Here is a 14,866-nt window from a genome sequence, read left to right as displayed (position 1 = left end):
GTTACTGGCACAGCCCCTGAAGGAGCCGCTTTCTGCCTTCAGGTTACAAAGGAAACTGATGAGGTTTAGCTGTCCTTGCTTAAGGGAGCCTTTTGTGACCATCTTCCTGAGATTTAAATGTGGTCAGTGCAGCTGCCCTTGCAGAGGGGCCATGGGATGGTGTCACATGAGTCAAAGGCAGGCAGAGGAGTGCCCAGCACCTGAATGCCAGGAGGGTGAGGGCAAACAGAAGCAGCAAGGCCTTGCCATCCAGTACTGAAAAGGGACAGAGCACAGGATTGGCATTAGGTTAAAAAGCAAATGCACAGAATCCACACCCATCCACAAAATCAGATGTTTACAATTGAGAATTACAGCATTGAGACATGGGGTATAGGCCTGTGATGTGATATTCCCTCAGCCAGCACACAGGGTCTGAGCTCAGTGCTGCTTGTAGCCCCAGTGAAATCAACACTGCTGTTTTAGGGTGTGTCCATACACGTCAGATCAATCCCTGTGTAGGCTGTGCTTTTTAACTGACAGCCCAATTGCTGAGCTGCTGTCAGGAGGGTGAGATACACAACATGGGATAGAAGAACCCAAGACTGAAGGAGGCTGTGTTAATGTTCCAAGTGTGCTAAGAGGGTGTAGCAAGTAAATGTTTCATCATCACTCCTTTCAGGCACCCATAAATGGATGTCGTTGTGAGCCCCTGATAAATAAACTGGAGAATCAGCTGGAGGCAACAGTGGAAGAGATAAAAGCTGAGCTTGGGACTGTACAAGATAAAATGAATATTAAGCTGGGCCAGATGGAAAGCAAAACTCAACATCAAGTAAGAACATGACCTGAAGTTCTGCTTGCCTATGATTTAGAAACATATCCTAAACTTAAATAATATTTTCATTGTAATGATTAATTTTTTGCTTCTTGTGTTGTAAAAGCAAAGCTGGACTCAAATACTCAAGTCCAGGGAACCGTGACATTCCACTGGGAACTGATACTGCAAACTAGGGTCTTGAGAAAAAACACATTTAATGTGTTAAGTGGCTTCTAGTGCTTCTTTGGACAACGAATCTTAAAGGCTTGAGCTATTAAGAGGGAAAGAAGGCTGGTCTATGACTGGTCACTTCATAATTGTCAAAATCCTTCTTGCTGAATTTTGTATGCATTGAGATTCAAGATCCTCTCAATTACTTTTTATTTTTAATTTAATAGTTATTCATTGGTAATTTTGTGATTGAGCCTCTTTGCAAGCTACATCTAGTTGTAGTTGGCAGCATTTCTAGAAACAAGACTGAAAGACAGACTGTACTCTGATTTACACAGTTCACAGATGGGAGTTTGGTTTCGAACATGATGATCTCAGCTGAATAGTGTTTTCCCCCACAGCTCCGAGTTTTGGACAAGCTCATGGCCGAGCGACTGTCGGCAGAGAGGACAGAGTGCCTTCACCGCTTGCAGCAGCACACGGAGCTGGAAAAGAGTGAGGGGGAGAAGCGGCAGGTAGGGCTTGAAACAGCTACTCCCTCTTAGTCCATCCCCTGGTAGGTCAGCTCAGTTTCATTCCAGCAGGCAGAAAATATCAGAGATGTGTCACATCTGTTAAAACAGGTAAAAGAGCTTCAAAGACCAAATTACTCCTACCCACCATCTTAGTCACTAAACCAAATTTATGAAGTTTTTGCATTAGAAATGAGGAATGTGAAATCCAGTCCCCCTGCTGTAGTTTAATTTGGTGCATCTCTAGTGTGGATCTACAACAGAATACCATTTTTCTAACGTAGTGATTTGCAGAAATTTCTAGCACTAAATTTTTCACAGTTGTGCTTTCAGCTTTTGCTTCATTAGAGGACATACCCAAATAGTAAAAAAGGCTAAGATCTGTGTTGTTCCTTTTCCTTCTCATCCATTTGGTTGTGGGCCCTGGGAATCTCTCCCTTCTTCTCTATCTGATCTTTCCCCCCCCCCCCCATGTATTAAAAGGCTGACGTTCTTTCCTCTGATGTTAGCAACATGGCACCATCTCCAAACTGTGTATTACCGCCAATAGGAAAGTACTTTTTTGTATGCTTGTTCAACCAGCAGTACAAGAACAACTGCTCCCATAGAGATCCAGCTCTTGCCTTTCCAGCTTCTGCAAAAACTCACCATTTAAAACCTGCTGAGAAATTTGTGTTTCTCCACTCATACAGATGAATTTAAAATACAGTTCATTTTCTCATTATTGATATCCTTCCAAGAATTGAGAAATACACCTTGTGCTAGGAAAATGTCATGAGTGTTTGTAAGACCATTCCAAATCCATGTAAAAAGACCGACAGCTGTGATAATCCTTGCATAGGATACTGATCAAGATACTTGGGTCTAATGTCCACCAAACACTCTTTTCCAAAGAAAAGTACTTACCAAAATAAGGCAGCTTTGATTTTTATTTTATAAGAGATGTTAAGTCTTGTATTGGCTTCTGAACATCTAGACTTGTGTTCCATCTCCTTGTAATCTCCATTTAAGACACAAGATGCTGAAGATACATCACTGAACTGAATTAAATGATGTCAGCTGTTCCTGCTCAGTTGGGTCTAATTGAAACATCTGAAAAAACAGAATTGGGCTTTACACACTGACTTTTATCCTTGTGCCTAGGAGGGCCTGACCTAAATTCATGATGTCATATGAACAACAGGGTGAAAAGAGCTATTCCTATTTTAAATTACTTAAATGCATCTGCAGCTGACACTTACTAAGCATCTGTGTAATCTGAAAGCTGTTACTGATTTATCATTTAGTGGGGGACTCACCTTTATGACTGAATGAACAGAGAAGCAGAGGTTGGTAATTGTATAAAGCCGTCCCCCAGAAGAGTCTAATTTGAATTTCACTCTTAAAAAAATGACCATATGGTGTTCCTTGCACTTAGAAAGCACAATTGACTGTATGATTAAACAAGTCATCCCTGATAGAGTACACAGAGTTGAATTGGAAGTAGTATATTCATATCTAAGAGGTGGTAGCTTGGACTAAAGAGACTGCCTTTCACAAGCTAGTGCATAGTTCTCCACCTTTTTTGATCTGCAGTCCTTTAAATATTCCCAGTGGCAGCATGCACATCTGAACAGGGAGTCTAAGCCCAGAGATACCCAGCTTGCTTCTCTTTGTCCCTGCCACATGTTCTCAGCAGCCCAGGAACCATAGGATCTCATCATTGGATTATGTAATTTACAGTCTCTTTCTGATAGATTTCCTTGGTTGATGAGCTGAAGACCTGGTGCTTGTTGAAGATTCAGAATCTGGAGCTCAAGCTTTCTGGAGATTCCAGGTCATCAAGACCAAAATCAACTTTGTCCACTTGTGAGTCTCTCACTGAGACCCTGGATACTGACAACCACCCCAACAGTGCCAAGGACTGTAAAGCCAACCAGCCCGTGCTGCAGTCAGAGGGCTCCCACCAGCATTCTTATATCACACTTCCAAATAGCCTCTTGGAAGATGGGGGAAGGAGCAGAGTCCAGATGCCAGAACAAAACTTTGGGCAACACTTTTGCATTAAACAAGATGGAGCATTGGGTACAACCACATCAGGTACTTAGCTGTCATATCCCTTCAAGGGCAAGCTCATTAACTGAGGGGTACTTGTATTATTAATACTACATAATTTTGATGGTGTGCTTTCCTCCCTCCATATGCCTAATGTCTTGGGATTTTAATACACTTCAAGGCAGCCACTGGGAATATTTTAAGAGGTGGCTGGGTGGAATTCCACTGACTGTTCCTGATGCTTCTACTATGTCTTTGAAGCAAAAGTCCTTTGATGCTTTGAATAACTCTTGGTCTTGGAAGCTTTTGAAGGAAAAAAAAAAAAAAAAAAAAAGTGCAGAATGGCCAGGTGTCCACAGCCAAGCAGAATGCTATCTGAGCCCTGGCTTCTGTAAAATACTATCTATATATCCCCTAAAGACTATGCAAAGTGAACAGGCATGGATACCCCAACAAATAAAAAGGCATATGAGAGATCTTATGGTGCTTGAGTGTGAGCTATTCTGCATTGGAACAGTTCAAAAGCATAGAAATGTGTGACCTTTCCAAAATTACTGGGACTTCAAGTTTTGTAGAAGCAGGGAGTTCATAAATATCAGCAGACATTACCTACTTTGGAAATCTAGACTGATAGTTGTTACGTGTCCTTCTGATGAAGTCACAGAATCACTGAATGGTTTGGATTGAAAGGGACCCTAAAGATCATCTTGTTGCAACCCCATTGCCATGGGTAGGGACACTTTCCACTGTACCAGGCTGCTCAGAGCCACATCCAGCCTGGCCTTGCACACTTCTGAGGATGGGGCAACCACAACTTCTCTGGGCAACCTGTGCCAGTGCCTCACAGTGAAGAATTTTTGGCTAATATTTATGTCCTTTGCCTGTTGTCCATCTGTAGCCCCACAGCTGCAATGCAGCACCTCTCTGCCTGGGCCAGCTTTTCTCCTTTAATGACTTTCTATTACCATCACCTGACTGTGAAGATGTGGTAAACTCCTGTAAGCCTGGACAAGGTACACACAAAACCCCATCATTCATCAAACAATGAGGTCTTCTGAGTGCTACAATGAGTGCCCAGAGCTTTTCTTAATACGCTGTCTATAATTTGTTCTATAGGTACAGAGCAACAGGTAGTAGCTGGTGGACCAGTTTCTTCTTCTGCCCCTGCTCAAGATGTCAGGCCAAAGGACAAAGCTGGGAGTGCCAGCACGTTCCACAGGTTCCAGCAGGAGCTGCCCTGCTCTGAGCTTTCGGGCGCCAAATTAAGACATGTTAAAGTTCAAGCTGCTTTGCAGCCAGTGACTGAACCTGCAAAGACTGAACCACAGAGCGGCTGCTTCATTGACAAAGGAACTCAGACGAAAAGGTCCAGCAAAAGTGGGCAGTCGAGGCACAGAGCTCTGCACCACACCGGGGCACAGCAGGGCCAAGAGCAGCAGCCCTCAGCCCCGCCTGCCCCTCCGCTCAGAGACACCTCCCAGGCCCTGGAGATAACCCAGTACTTCTTCGAGGCCGTTTCCACGCAGATGGAGAAGTGGTACGAGCGGAAGATAGAAGAAGCCCGGTGCCAAGCGAACCAGAGAGCGCAGCAGGACAAAGCTGCGCTCAAGGAGCACATCAAATGCTTAGAAGAGGAGCTGAGCAAATTAAGGACTAAAGTGCAGAAAGAGAGCTAGCACCTGCAGGCAGCTAACAAGCAACAGGACTCACTGTGGAACCTGCTGTATGGGAATTTGGAATATTGACAGATATTTGTAGTGCCTGTTTCATCCAAACACAACACTCTATTTCAGGAGTAGAAATAACTTTGGAAATTCCATAACTGAGGAGAGTTCATATGCAAACTATATTGATAACAAAAAGATGCTGCAGATTAGATCCTTTCTTTGTTATTTCCAAGAGTCTGTCAATATTGCACTCTCAGTTTCCAGATGCTGCTTGAAACCAAACTGCATTAGTAACCAAAACTGCTTTCTGAAAAGGGAATTCCCTTACTTCCACACAGGACAGACTAGTGGGTTCTACTGTATGCCACATGTAAACATGTAGTGTTACCAGTACTGAAATAAATCCAGGATGTTTGAAAGTTTTTGACAGAATTACTTAGCAATGAAGGGCTATTGATTCTATTTTAGATACTCCCAGGGCCTCTCTCTAGTCAGTGGAGAGAAGCTAAAGAGCCCACTCCAGTTACAAGCCCAGGTAGCTGACAGATGCAGGCTTCCAGCTGGGAGAGGGCAGGCAACCCTGAAGGGAGGTGCTAAGGCAAATCATCCCATTAGGTACAGAGGCTTCAGCTACCACTTTGCTTTTCTCTTGGTTTTCCATTATTAAAACAAGTGCTAAATCTGATTTGTCTTTTTTTTTTTTTTTTTTAATGGCATCCTGCTTGCAGAGCTCCTTGTGGTCACAGTGTTGTTGGGGCTCTACTCCAGTAATCCGACTGAGAACTTTTGTTTAGGGCATGGATGGCAAGTATTTTACTCTAACTGTGGTCTATTCTTTAGGTTGAATGTTTATATAAATCTTTTTTCCTTCAAGCAGGAAATGGCTGAATTGTCTACTATTGAAGAAGCTTGAAAAAGCCCTTTATCTAAGGAAGTGAAAGCTTGGCTCCCTGTATTCAAATTTTATTTTTCTGCAGTCAGAATTTTTTCCCATGTACCTTGCCCAGACTGTCTACCTTTTTTCCTCTGAATGATTCCTCCTCTGTTTTTTCCCTTCTGTCTCTAAAAAGGAGACCAGGCCCTGATGAGCCTACAGGTTTTAGGACAAACAGTCCCACAAAACAACACTCAACATTTTAAAAGTGTTATCATTGTGTTTTGTTATAAAATCAGAACTTTCATTGACCAATGTTGTCCATGCTGACAGACTCCAAATATCTCAAGGCACTCTAACTATTGCATCTGCACCCCTTTAGGGTTTCCTCCTTACACGTCTGAGAAGGCTCCATCACATTCTGCTAGAAATGTAAGTTTACTTACCGGATTATAATAGAACTGTTCAAAATCAGTTCCAACACAGGATGGTACTGTTATGCCAAGGAGAAAAATACTTTTTTTCTGTACTAAGGAGCTCTGAAATCAATACAAAATACTTTACAGTGCTGAAGAATGCCATTCACTAATTAAGCTTTTGTCTTCTTAGCAGATGTATAAAGCAAAAGAAGTCATATTATATAACAATATTTTTAAAGTTGCTATTAATACACTATCATGAGAAGAGAAGTGTATCTGTGGGTGTGGAAATACTTGTTTTCTTGCCCTGACTTCTGTAGTCTAATATAGACACTTTGGTATGTTTACAGTTTTGTTTAAGCTACAGTAGGAATGCAGAAGCATGCTATTGAAGTTTTGTATCATCTGGATGAAGTTAATGTTTTGCCAAGCAATTAAAGTAAGTGTTGCTCAGAAACGTGTGGTGTAACATTTTCTAGCCACAGAAAATTGACACAGTCCCCTCACTTAACTCAGAAGGGGGAGCAGAAGATTGGACTTCAACTTCTAAGCTTTTTGTTTGTGGTTATAAAACACAAAAATGGAGTCTGCCATCTTGCAGAGGGAGGCTGCAGGGATTGAGTGCTGTCTATTGGCCAGTGCAGGTGCCCCTTTCACAGAAGTTACAGGCGCAGGGCTGAGTTGTGCACAGATCACACACAGGCTCCTGAGCTTACCCAAGCTCCAGGGAAAGGCTGTGGCTTTAGCTCTACTTCCCATACAGACCACACTGGACCACACTCCTGAGTCCAAGTAATTTAAGTAAATCCAAGTAATTACCAAGTAATCTGAGGCAGTAACCAGGCTGCAGGTTACTAATTTTAGAAGTTCTCTGAAGCCAGTGAGTGTATGGTAAAAGAAAGAGAAGTATTGCCTGTTAATTCCTTTCTATACTGCTCCCTTCTTCAAAACTTTGAAGGACTTTATAGAACAGGTGTGATCTACCTTCCTGTCTCTTCAGGTAAATTTACTTACCCTCACAGGCTGTACTTGGACTCTTTAAGGCTTCTGGATGGCAGTTTTATACTTGGCAAGCCCACAGAGCAGTGGACATGAAGGGCAGCAGCACTCAAGAGGCCAGCATCTGTCCAGGGCCCTGCCTGTCAATCCTAGCACTGGAGTACATGCCCACAAGCTGGAAATGTACAAACTGGGAGTCAGAGGGGTAATGCAGGCTCGGGGCTCCAAAAGGAAAGCACCATGGTGAGGCAGCAGGGTAAAGGCTCCTGAACAAGGAACAGAAATCCAAGCACTGGCTGAAGGGGAAGGGAAGCTGACTGTGGTAATGGCCAACACTGGTTATGGCTGTTCAGTCAAAATACCTTTGTAAGCAGCACTATGTCTTAACACGAAAAATAAATCCCCAACACAAAAATGTTCTGTCGGTCTGCTCTACCAGAAAATGTTAATAAAATGTAAATTTTTAATGAAGCATTTTTAGATACGTATTTTTCCACTGACTGATTGAAGCTCAGAGGCTTCAGTCTATACAGATCTGAACCATAGCTCCTGCTCTCAACTGGGGTCATTCCTCCTGTAGCCTGGAATTCTGTCCTGTCCCTTCCCTGGTGCCAGTGGTGATACCTATTTACTGGATTTGCTGCCAGTTTGTGCAGCTCAGCATCTCTGCAGAAAACCACCTTGAAACAGGGGTGCTCCCCAAGGGAACTACAATAGCAGAGTGGGAGAGGGAGGAGTTCCTGCATGTCTTGGAATCACAACCTAAAATAGTCAGGTATCGATTTATTGCTGCCTATTTATGTGGAGAAAATCCCCAGCTCATGAAGGTATTTTTAAATTATATGGAAAAAAAAGATACACCACAGCTCAAGGAAAGTGAGAACAGTTGCAAGCTAACAATGAGAAGTGAAGTAGCGTAACATTTGAATAAACAAACCACAACTTTTGCAGTTAGTATTTTCTGCCTGTAATTCTTCTTTATATATTGACTTTTAAATACTAGTTTGAAGGTACTTGGTAATAAACATCTCTGGGGCTAAAGTCTCCCATTTTCATAAATAAAGACCTTCCCTTTTAAGTTTTATTCAGCTACTATGGAAAATCAACATCTACACACAAAACATTTTTTAATGTTTGTTTGTTCTGGGCCAGTTTATTTATCCCAAATTCTTTTTTTTAATCAGAAATTTTGGTGAAAATCCTTGGCACAGTACATGAATTGTGAATATTACCAATTACAGCTACCACAGTAAAAAGCAGACAAAATAATCTGGCATATATTTATTTTCCACTGCACTGGCATTAACACAGCTGTTGTAATTTTTGGTGCTTTCTGCTTTTCCTGCAGCACATGCTACATCATCCATGCAGTTCTTTAATGTCCTTTGTGTCCAAGTGATTTCCACTTCTGAGGGTAGCAAAACTGAGAAATGGATGGGGAAGGGGAAGAAACAGAACTCCCACTGTGGAAGATTCCTCCTTCAAACATTACCAGCTTGCCAGCAAAGCCTGCCATTGTAACCACATTCTGGAAAAAACACTGTGCCTATTTGCAACAGATAAAAATTAAACTGTCAACAAAGCGAAGATCAGGATTTTGCCAGCTTAAGTGTTCTCTGAAGTTCCTGGAGTTGCATGTTGCCTTGAGTAATCATCATCCTGATTGCATCCTGTAAAACAGAATGGAATCTAGTGAACTGTATGTCTGTACACAGTGTGGGTTTTACACAAGCATGCAGACTTCTAATGCATTAAAATACATACAACTCTTACTAGCACTACTGTCATTTACTTCTTTGTGTGACATAACACTGCTGTCTCTGAGATGGTTAAAAACCAGGTAAATAAATGGATTAATTTTCTCCAGTTCCTTAACAATGCACTTGGTTGTGGCTTTGTTTTAAAACTCAGTTTTTAACAGGATTCAACCCCCTAATAATGTTTTCTTTATGCCTGTGTGTGTACTGCCTTTGCAAGCCAGTAGTGAGAACAGCATAGGAGCATTATGGAGATGGGTTTTACACAGCAGGTGCGGGCTTCTCTCAACATTATCTAAGGGCTCTAAGGCTTTGTCTGGATAGTTCAGCCACCAGTTCCTTGGGTGCTGGCTAGAAGAGGGAATGAACTAGGCAGCAGAGGACAGGAGATGTACAAGAAATGTGGAGGTTTCTGCATTTCACACTGGCTTCACATCCTTAACCATCCCATCTGATTGTATGCTGCTTGAATCTAAGTGAAATTAAAGCAAAAAAAACAAATATATAAAAAGGTTAACTGTTACTAAGTTTGTGTTAGTTACCATATATATACATATATATACACACGGTTTTCCTGATCTGTGATTTTAGTAAGTAGAGTATTTGTTGTTTAGGTTTTTAATTCCAGATTATTCTCTGGAAATTTGAGAAACATTACTGCCGCTAAGAGGGGGGATAATATTTAGAGATGCTGGATTATTTCTTCGCATAAATGAGGAAACAGTAACAGGGGACTTCTCACCAGTCTGGAAGCGACACCTACAAAACAAACCCCCAGGACACAGGACAGGACAGTGCGGTGACCGTGCCCGAGGGCAGGCGATCAGAGTGGCGGGTTCCCCATCCTCACCTCTTCTGTAGCATCCTTATTTCTCTTGAATTCCTCCCTGGCCCAGTCCTTTAAGTAGCGGCGATCCTGCTCAGCAGGGACCTCCCGGATAGCCCGCAGGATCTTGCGGTACAACTGAAGGACCTGCTGCCGCCTCAGGAACTGGCAAAGGAGAGAGGGAAGTCTGCCCGCTGCCCCAGGACAGTGCTGCGAGCTGCGCCCTCGGCGCCTTGCTTCGAGGGGTATTTAAACAACCACCGAGTTCCCCATCGTTTCCACAGGACGCCGCTCGCCCGATCCCCGCTCACCTGCTTGAGGGTGAGCGCGCCCGGCGGGAGCCTCCCGGCCGCCATGACGCGGCTCCGCCCCTGCCCCGCCACGGGGCCGCCCAGCCCGCCCCGCGCGGGCGGGGCCAAGGCCGCCATTTCCTGCGCCGCCGCAGCGTTCGCGGCCGCCGTGCGGCCCGCTCGGTTTGTTTAAACTTTGACCGATTCAAGGCGCAGACGTCGTAATTACAAAGAGCGGTACCTCTGTTTATTGGTATAGACGATACAAGATGCATAGCCTTTTGCAATGAAAAATCACGTCCGTGCTCCGAGACACCGGATTTATGAAACATCCCCAACGCCTGCCTCGGACAGGGACAAACTTCACAGTGTAAAGTGGTAAGGCAGGGATCAGCATATGGCATGACTCAGAAAACTCCCTGCTGCTATAGTCAGGCAAAAATCGGCAATAATTAAAAAAGATGTGTTAAAACCGCAGAATAGTTTGAAGTACCTTTTTTTTTTTTTTGGTTGATTAAAACCATCTGCCTCTCCTGCTCCGCACTCTTTCCTTCCCAGAGGCACCTCCACACAGGTGCTGCTGAAAAAGGCTTTATTTGTAAGACACTTCAACTTCTAATGCAGAAATGCCTTCCCAGGAACAAGACTGGTTTTACTTACGGCAGGGAGGGAGCAGCAAGAATAGCATTACCTCTGTTAATATTACAAATTACTTTTTTTTTTTTTTAAGGTAATAAGTTATTACAAGAGAAGTTGAGAGAAGTTTTACGTTTCTTGTGGGAATAGCAGGAGACAGTCTCACCATTGCATAATTGTCCTCTGACACAAGTGGGAGGATGCACCCAAACCATTCTGTTCTTACAGTCTCTGCCCCAGGGCAGCTCCCGCAGGATAATTCCAGTTAGGAGGGGCTTTATGACCCCCCAGTGAAATGCAGTTTCTTGTATTTCAGCAGTTCAGCAGCAGCAATCGGGTCCTGACCTTGTACACAAAGTCTAAAGAGTGTCAGAGGCAGTCACCAGCTCAAACCACTGCCTGAGGGCATCGCTCAGAGTTTCTGGGAGCGCGTTCACATCTCTAAGGATCATGTAGAATGGGAACGGGAATTCCTCCATGTAAGATCTGATTTCAGGCAATTCTCCAGGTCCTTTGAATATAGGTACTTTAATGTCCAAAATAGAATCCTGTAAAAAAAGTGCTGACGTTACTACTAAATTACACACATATTCTGTGATCACTGATAGAATTTACCTTATTTTCTAAGTACTTATAATTCTTCCCTGTTAGATTAAAAGTTAATAAAATACTTTTAAGATTAAAAGCTTTAAGTGTTCAATGGTATATCGGAGCAGAAGCTGAACATTCATCAGTTAAATGCTTTTGCCCTTTTATATAAAAGTGTACTAATCCATTAATTATAGGTTAGAAGAGACTAAGCCTAAGCTTCTGCAACACCAAATTCTGTAAATAAATTCTGTCTTAGCATTTTATGATTTGAGTTTACCGTTGGCACTTTAGTTTTATTAATTTGATGCCTTCCCAAGAGAGTCTGTAAGTGCTGAGTTCAACTCATATTTGTGCAGTGCTCTAACAGAAGATTCTTTGGCAACTTCACAGTATTTCAACAAATACTACAAAGACAAAAATCAGATTAAACTCCAGATTCCTTTCTTGTAAAATAACTTCTTAGTTGCTCAGTGTAGTAGCTCAGAAATTAATAAACGTTATGGAAAATACTTTTTTCCCCAGAAAATAAAGCTTATGAAAAACACCCAGAATTTTCGCTTGACACTACAGCCAGGTTTCATCAGAACCTTTCAGCTGTTTGTCAGCAGGAGAACTGTTAGTTTTTCAACACTAAATATAGCAGATGATATGCAAAAATAAAGATGCAGGAAGTAAACATGAACCACAAAATTAGAGTCTTTACCACGTAATTCTCTATCAGGTTTATGTTTGCTCACTTACTGCACTACACAGCCTTCCTGAAACACTCCCATATATTTCAGCTTCCCATCCAAGGATATCTTTTCTTCTCCCATTACCAGATGCAGGACTCAGCTTTCCCAAGTGAGGCACTAAATAACTCTCACGTACTCCCTTCTGTCTAATGTTTAATCTCATACTGGCTCCAGCTGTCATGTCAATTGGGGACTGCTGTCAGAAATTATCAAGTTGAATCAGAGCTGAGATGGAACAAAGCATCTCTCAAACTCCAAATCTGTCAACCTGCCAGCTGCTTCCCTGGTGGCCAAGAGCTACAAGCATTCTGTTTGAAGACGGGAGCTCTTAGCCTTTCTGTGGCATGGAAGTCGAGATTTTTTTTTTTTTTTTAATACAAAAGATAAAAAGCACAGTAGGAAGAAATGGTAGATCTGACAGACGTGGAAAACTGCACTTGGGTTCAGTATCTCTGACCTCTGCAAAAGATAAGGTAGCTGTATGGCACTATAAAAGACAAGAAAAAGATTTGTATCGCTTTCTCATTCACTGCAGTTGAATACTTCTCCCTTGTTCACTTACCCGGGAATTAGGGTTGTCCAACACTACGAAAATAACAAAGATATTGGCATTCCGAGCTGCTTGAACTGCTGCTGTCACCCGTTCCTTGCCTTCCAAGAAAAGGCCTCTTCCATCAGATACAATCAAAAGCAGCTGTGCTGTTTCTGAGCACAAAGAACATTTAAAATTCCAGTAAGTTCAGAGTAAAACGTTTAAAAGGCAAAAACCCCTATTTTGCTGTTTGACCTGTGGGTATAATGGAAAAAGGAGTATTCCTAAGGAAATTAACTCTTAAACAAATAGAATTCTGTCAAGTCAGTCCAGTTAGTCTGAAGTAAACCTCCTGAAACATCAGACATAGCACCAATGCTGGGTTCCCCAGCACCAACCATTTCTCAAGACATGTTACTTGACCAAAGTTGCCCCTAGAGTCAGATACATGCCTCTAGAGGTACATTCTAAATTATGTATCTGTCATCCCTTAATTACACGTAAAATCACAGTAATTACAGTCAGGAATGTAAACCCCAATTGTTACAGAGGGATGCAGAACACACTTCTGCCCCAAATGTGACAGGGCTTTGTCTTTTTACAGGAAGAGGTGATGGATCCTACAGCCTTTTCTCTTGCCAGCTCCCTAATCCTAAGGAGCTGATTGCTGCTGCATCCCTGGCTAGTTTAACAGAACTGGATGCTGCTCCCCCTCAGAATATTGTGACACTGTGGCCACCCTGTGGCAAAGCAGCTGTGAATTATAAATCCCAGACTGTCCAATTCTTGGAGTACTTCAACAACAAGAACTTACAGGTGCCACCATGACAAGCTTTTAACTATCACAGAGCAATCTTTTAGACTAACTATGGGGCAGACATGAGGCAAGCAGTTTTCCAGCTTTTCTTGGAAATTCAAGCAGCTCGTGACCTAAAGTTGCAGGACAGTGAAGGGCAGGTAGGAGGCAAATTCCCTCCTCAGAGCAGTGTGCTTCTGAATACCTAGAGACCTCAAGCTCTCAAGGAGGATAAGAAGTGTCTAGAGAGTCAGGGTCCTTAGGGAGCTGGACAATGCTCCAAGCTGGCACTGTCTATGCCTTAACACAGTCTGCAGTCAGGAGGTAAAGGGAGACATGTAAGGCGTGCCTTTTTAAAAAGTCTTACACAAAATTTTAGTGAATTATTGACAAATATGAAGTAGGTGTCACCCGGGTTTCGAGCTAAATTTCAACCAAACGTTGCTTTTAACAAAGCAAAAGCCAAAGCCCTAATGCAAGTGATGTTTCAGTCCTAGGAATCTTCCTGGCAGGATCCTAATTCAGGACTGTAGTGAGCATTCCACTGCCATGGCAACAAGCACAGTAACACAAAGAAACTCACCCGGATTAATATTTTGCGACAACTGCTGTGCTGCAGCAAACATATTTGCTGATGATTCTAGAAACTGCAGAGGAAATAGATAAGAAAATCAAATTATCTCATAATAAAAATAATACACTTTAAAATATAAATATGTCTAAAGAACACCTTTCTCTATTTTAAATTCTAAGACAGTCTGACCACTTAACACAGATACAGTTCTTAGCATTTTCCTGTATTAACTCCTGCTTTAAATTTATTAAGTACTTTTGAACTAAAGAATCTTCAGAGAGCCTTCAAACAGAATTTATTTTTTTCCCAGTACTAGCAAAGCCATCAACACAGTACGCTGCTAATGAGTGTACTGTGCTAATGAGAATAATGGCATCATTAAAAATATACATCTTATTTCTAAGTTGAACTTCTATAGCTTCAGCTTAAAACAGAAGTATCTGGTTTAATACTCCCCATTAAGAACATCAACAGTACCCAAAATAACTTTTTAGGTCTCAATACAGAGAAAGGTGAATGCTTAAAAGTGGTATACATCAGAACTAAAAGTGAGAACATGTGTTACAAAACGATGGCCATTTTATTTCTTTGTTATCTAACCTGCTATCAGACTCTCAAATACAAAAAACGAGTAAGTGTTACAAAGTGATCATAA

The 14,866-nt window shown here is 42.2% G+C and overlaps 3 protein-coding genes across 11 annotated transcripts in view; 1 reads left to right on the top strand and 2 right to left on the bottom strand.

The window, feature by feature from the left end:
* The window catches only part of ANKRD6 (ankyrin repeat domain 6), an 83,727-nt gene extending 77,859 nt beyond the window's left edge, over positions 1-5,868 (top strand). For all 9 annotated transcript variants that reach the window (XM_053974311.1, XM_053974308.1, XM_053974309.1 and 6 more), the window contains 4 exons: positions 662-814; positions 1,372-1,485; positions 3,219-3,561; positions 4,633-5,868. In XM_053974311.1, the coding sequence (XP_053830286.1) occupies positions 662-814; positions 1,372-1,485; positions 3,219-3,561; positions 4,633-5,192 (1,170 nt within the window). In that variant the 3' untranslated portion in view covers positions 5,193-5,868. The remainder of the gene's footprint in view (positions 1-661; positions 815-1,371; positions 1,486-3,218; positions 3,562-4,632) is intronic.
* A 2,742-nt stretch (positions 5,869-8,610) lies between these two features.
* On the bottom strand, positions 8,611-10,449 carry LYRM2 (LYR motif containing 2). The gene is made up of 3 exons (XM_053974317.1): positions 10,370-10,449; positions 10,083-10,223; positions 8,611-9,145 (listed from the first exon to the last, which is right to left on the bottom strand). The coding sequence occupies exons 1-3, from the start codon at positions 10,412-10,414 to the stop codon at positions 9,065-9,067; spliced, it is 267 nt and encodes an 88-aa protein (XP_053830292.1). The 5' UTR covers positions 10,415-10,449; the 3' UTR covers positions 8,611-9,064.
* Positions 10,450-10,570: 121 nt separating this feature from the next.
* The window catches only part of MDN1 (midasin AAA ATPase 1), a 93,132-nt gene continuing 88,836 nt past the window's right edge, over positions 10,571-14,866 (bottom strand). The window contains exons 100-102 of the mRNA XM_053974318.1: positions 14,221-14,284; positions 12,872-13,014; positions 10,571-11,532 (exon numbers count right to left, since the gene is read on the bottom strand). Coding sequence (XP_053830293.1) covers positions 11,344-11,532; positions 12,872-13,014; positions 14,221-14,284 — 396 coding nt within the window. The 3' untranslated portion in view covers positions 10,571-11,343. The remainder of the gene's footprint in view (positions 11,533-12,871; positions 13,015-14,220; positions 14,285-14,866) is intronic.

This window comes from Vidua macroura, chromosome 3 (genome assembly GCF_024509145.1).
Source record: "Vidua macroura isolate BioBank_ID:100142 chromosome 3, ASM2450914v1, whole genome shotgun sequence".
In the NCBI taxonomy this organism is placed as follows: domain Eukaryota; kingdom Metazoa; phylum Chordata; class Aves; order Passeriformes; family Viduidae; genus Vidua; species Vidua macroura.
Note: the sequence above shows the minus strand (reverse complement) of the source record. Positions and strands in the feature narration are given on the sequence as shown.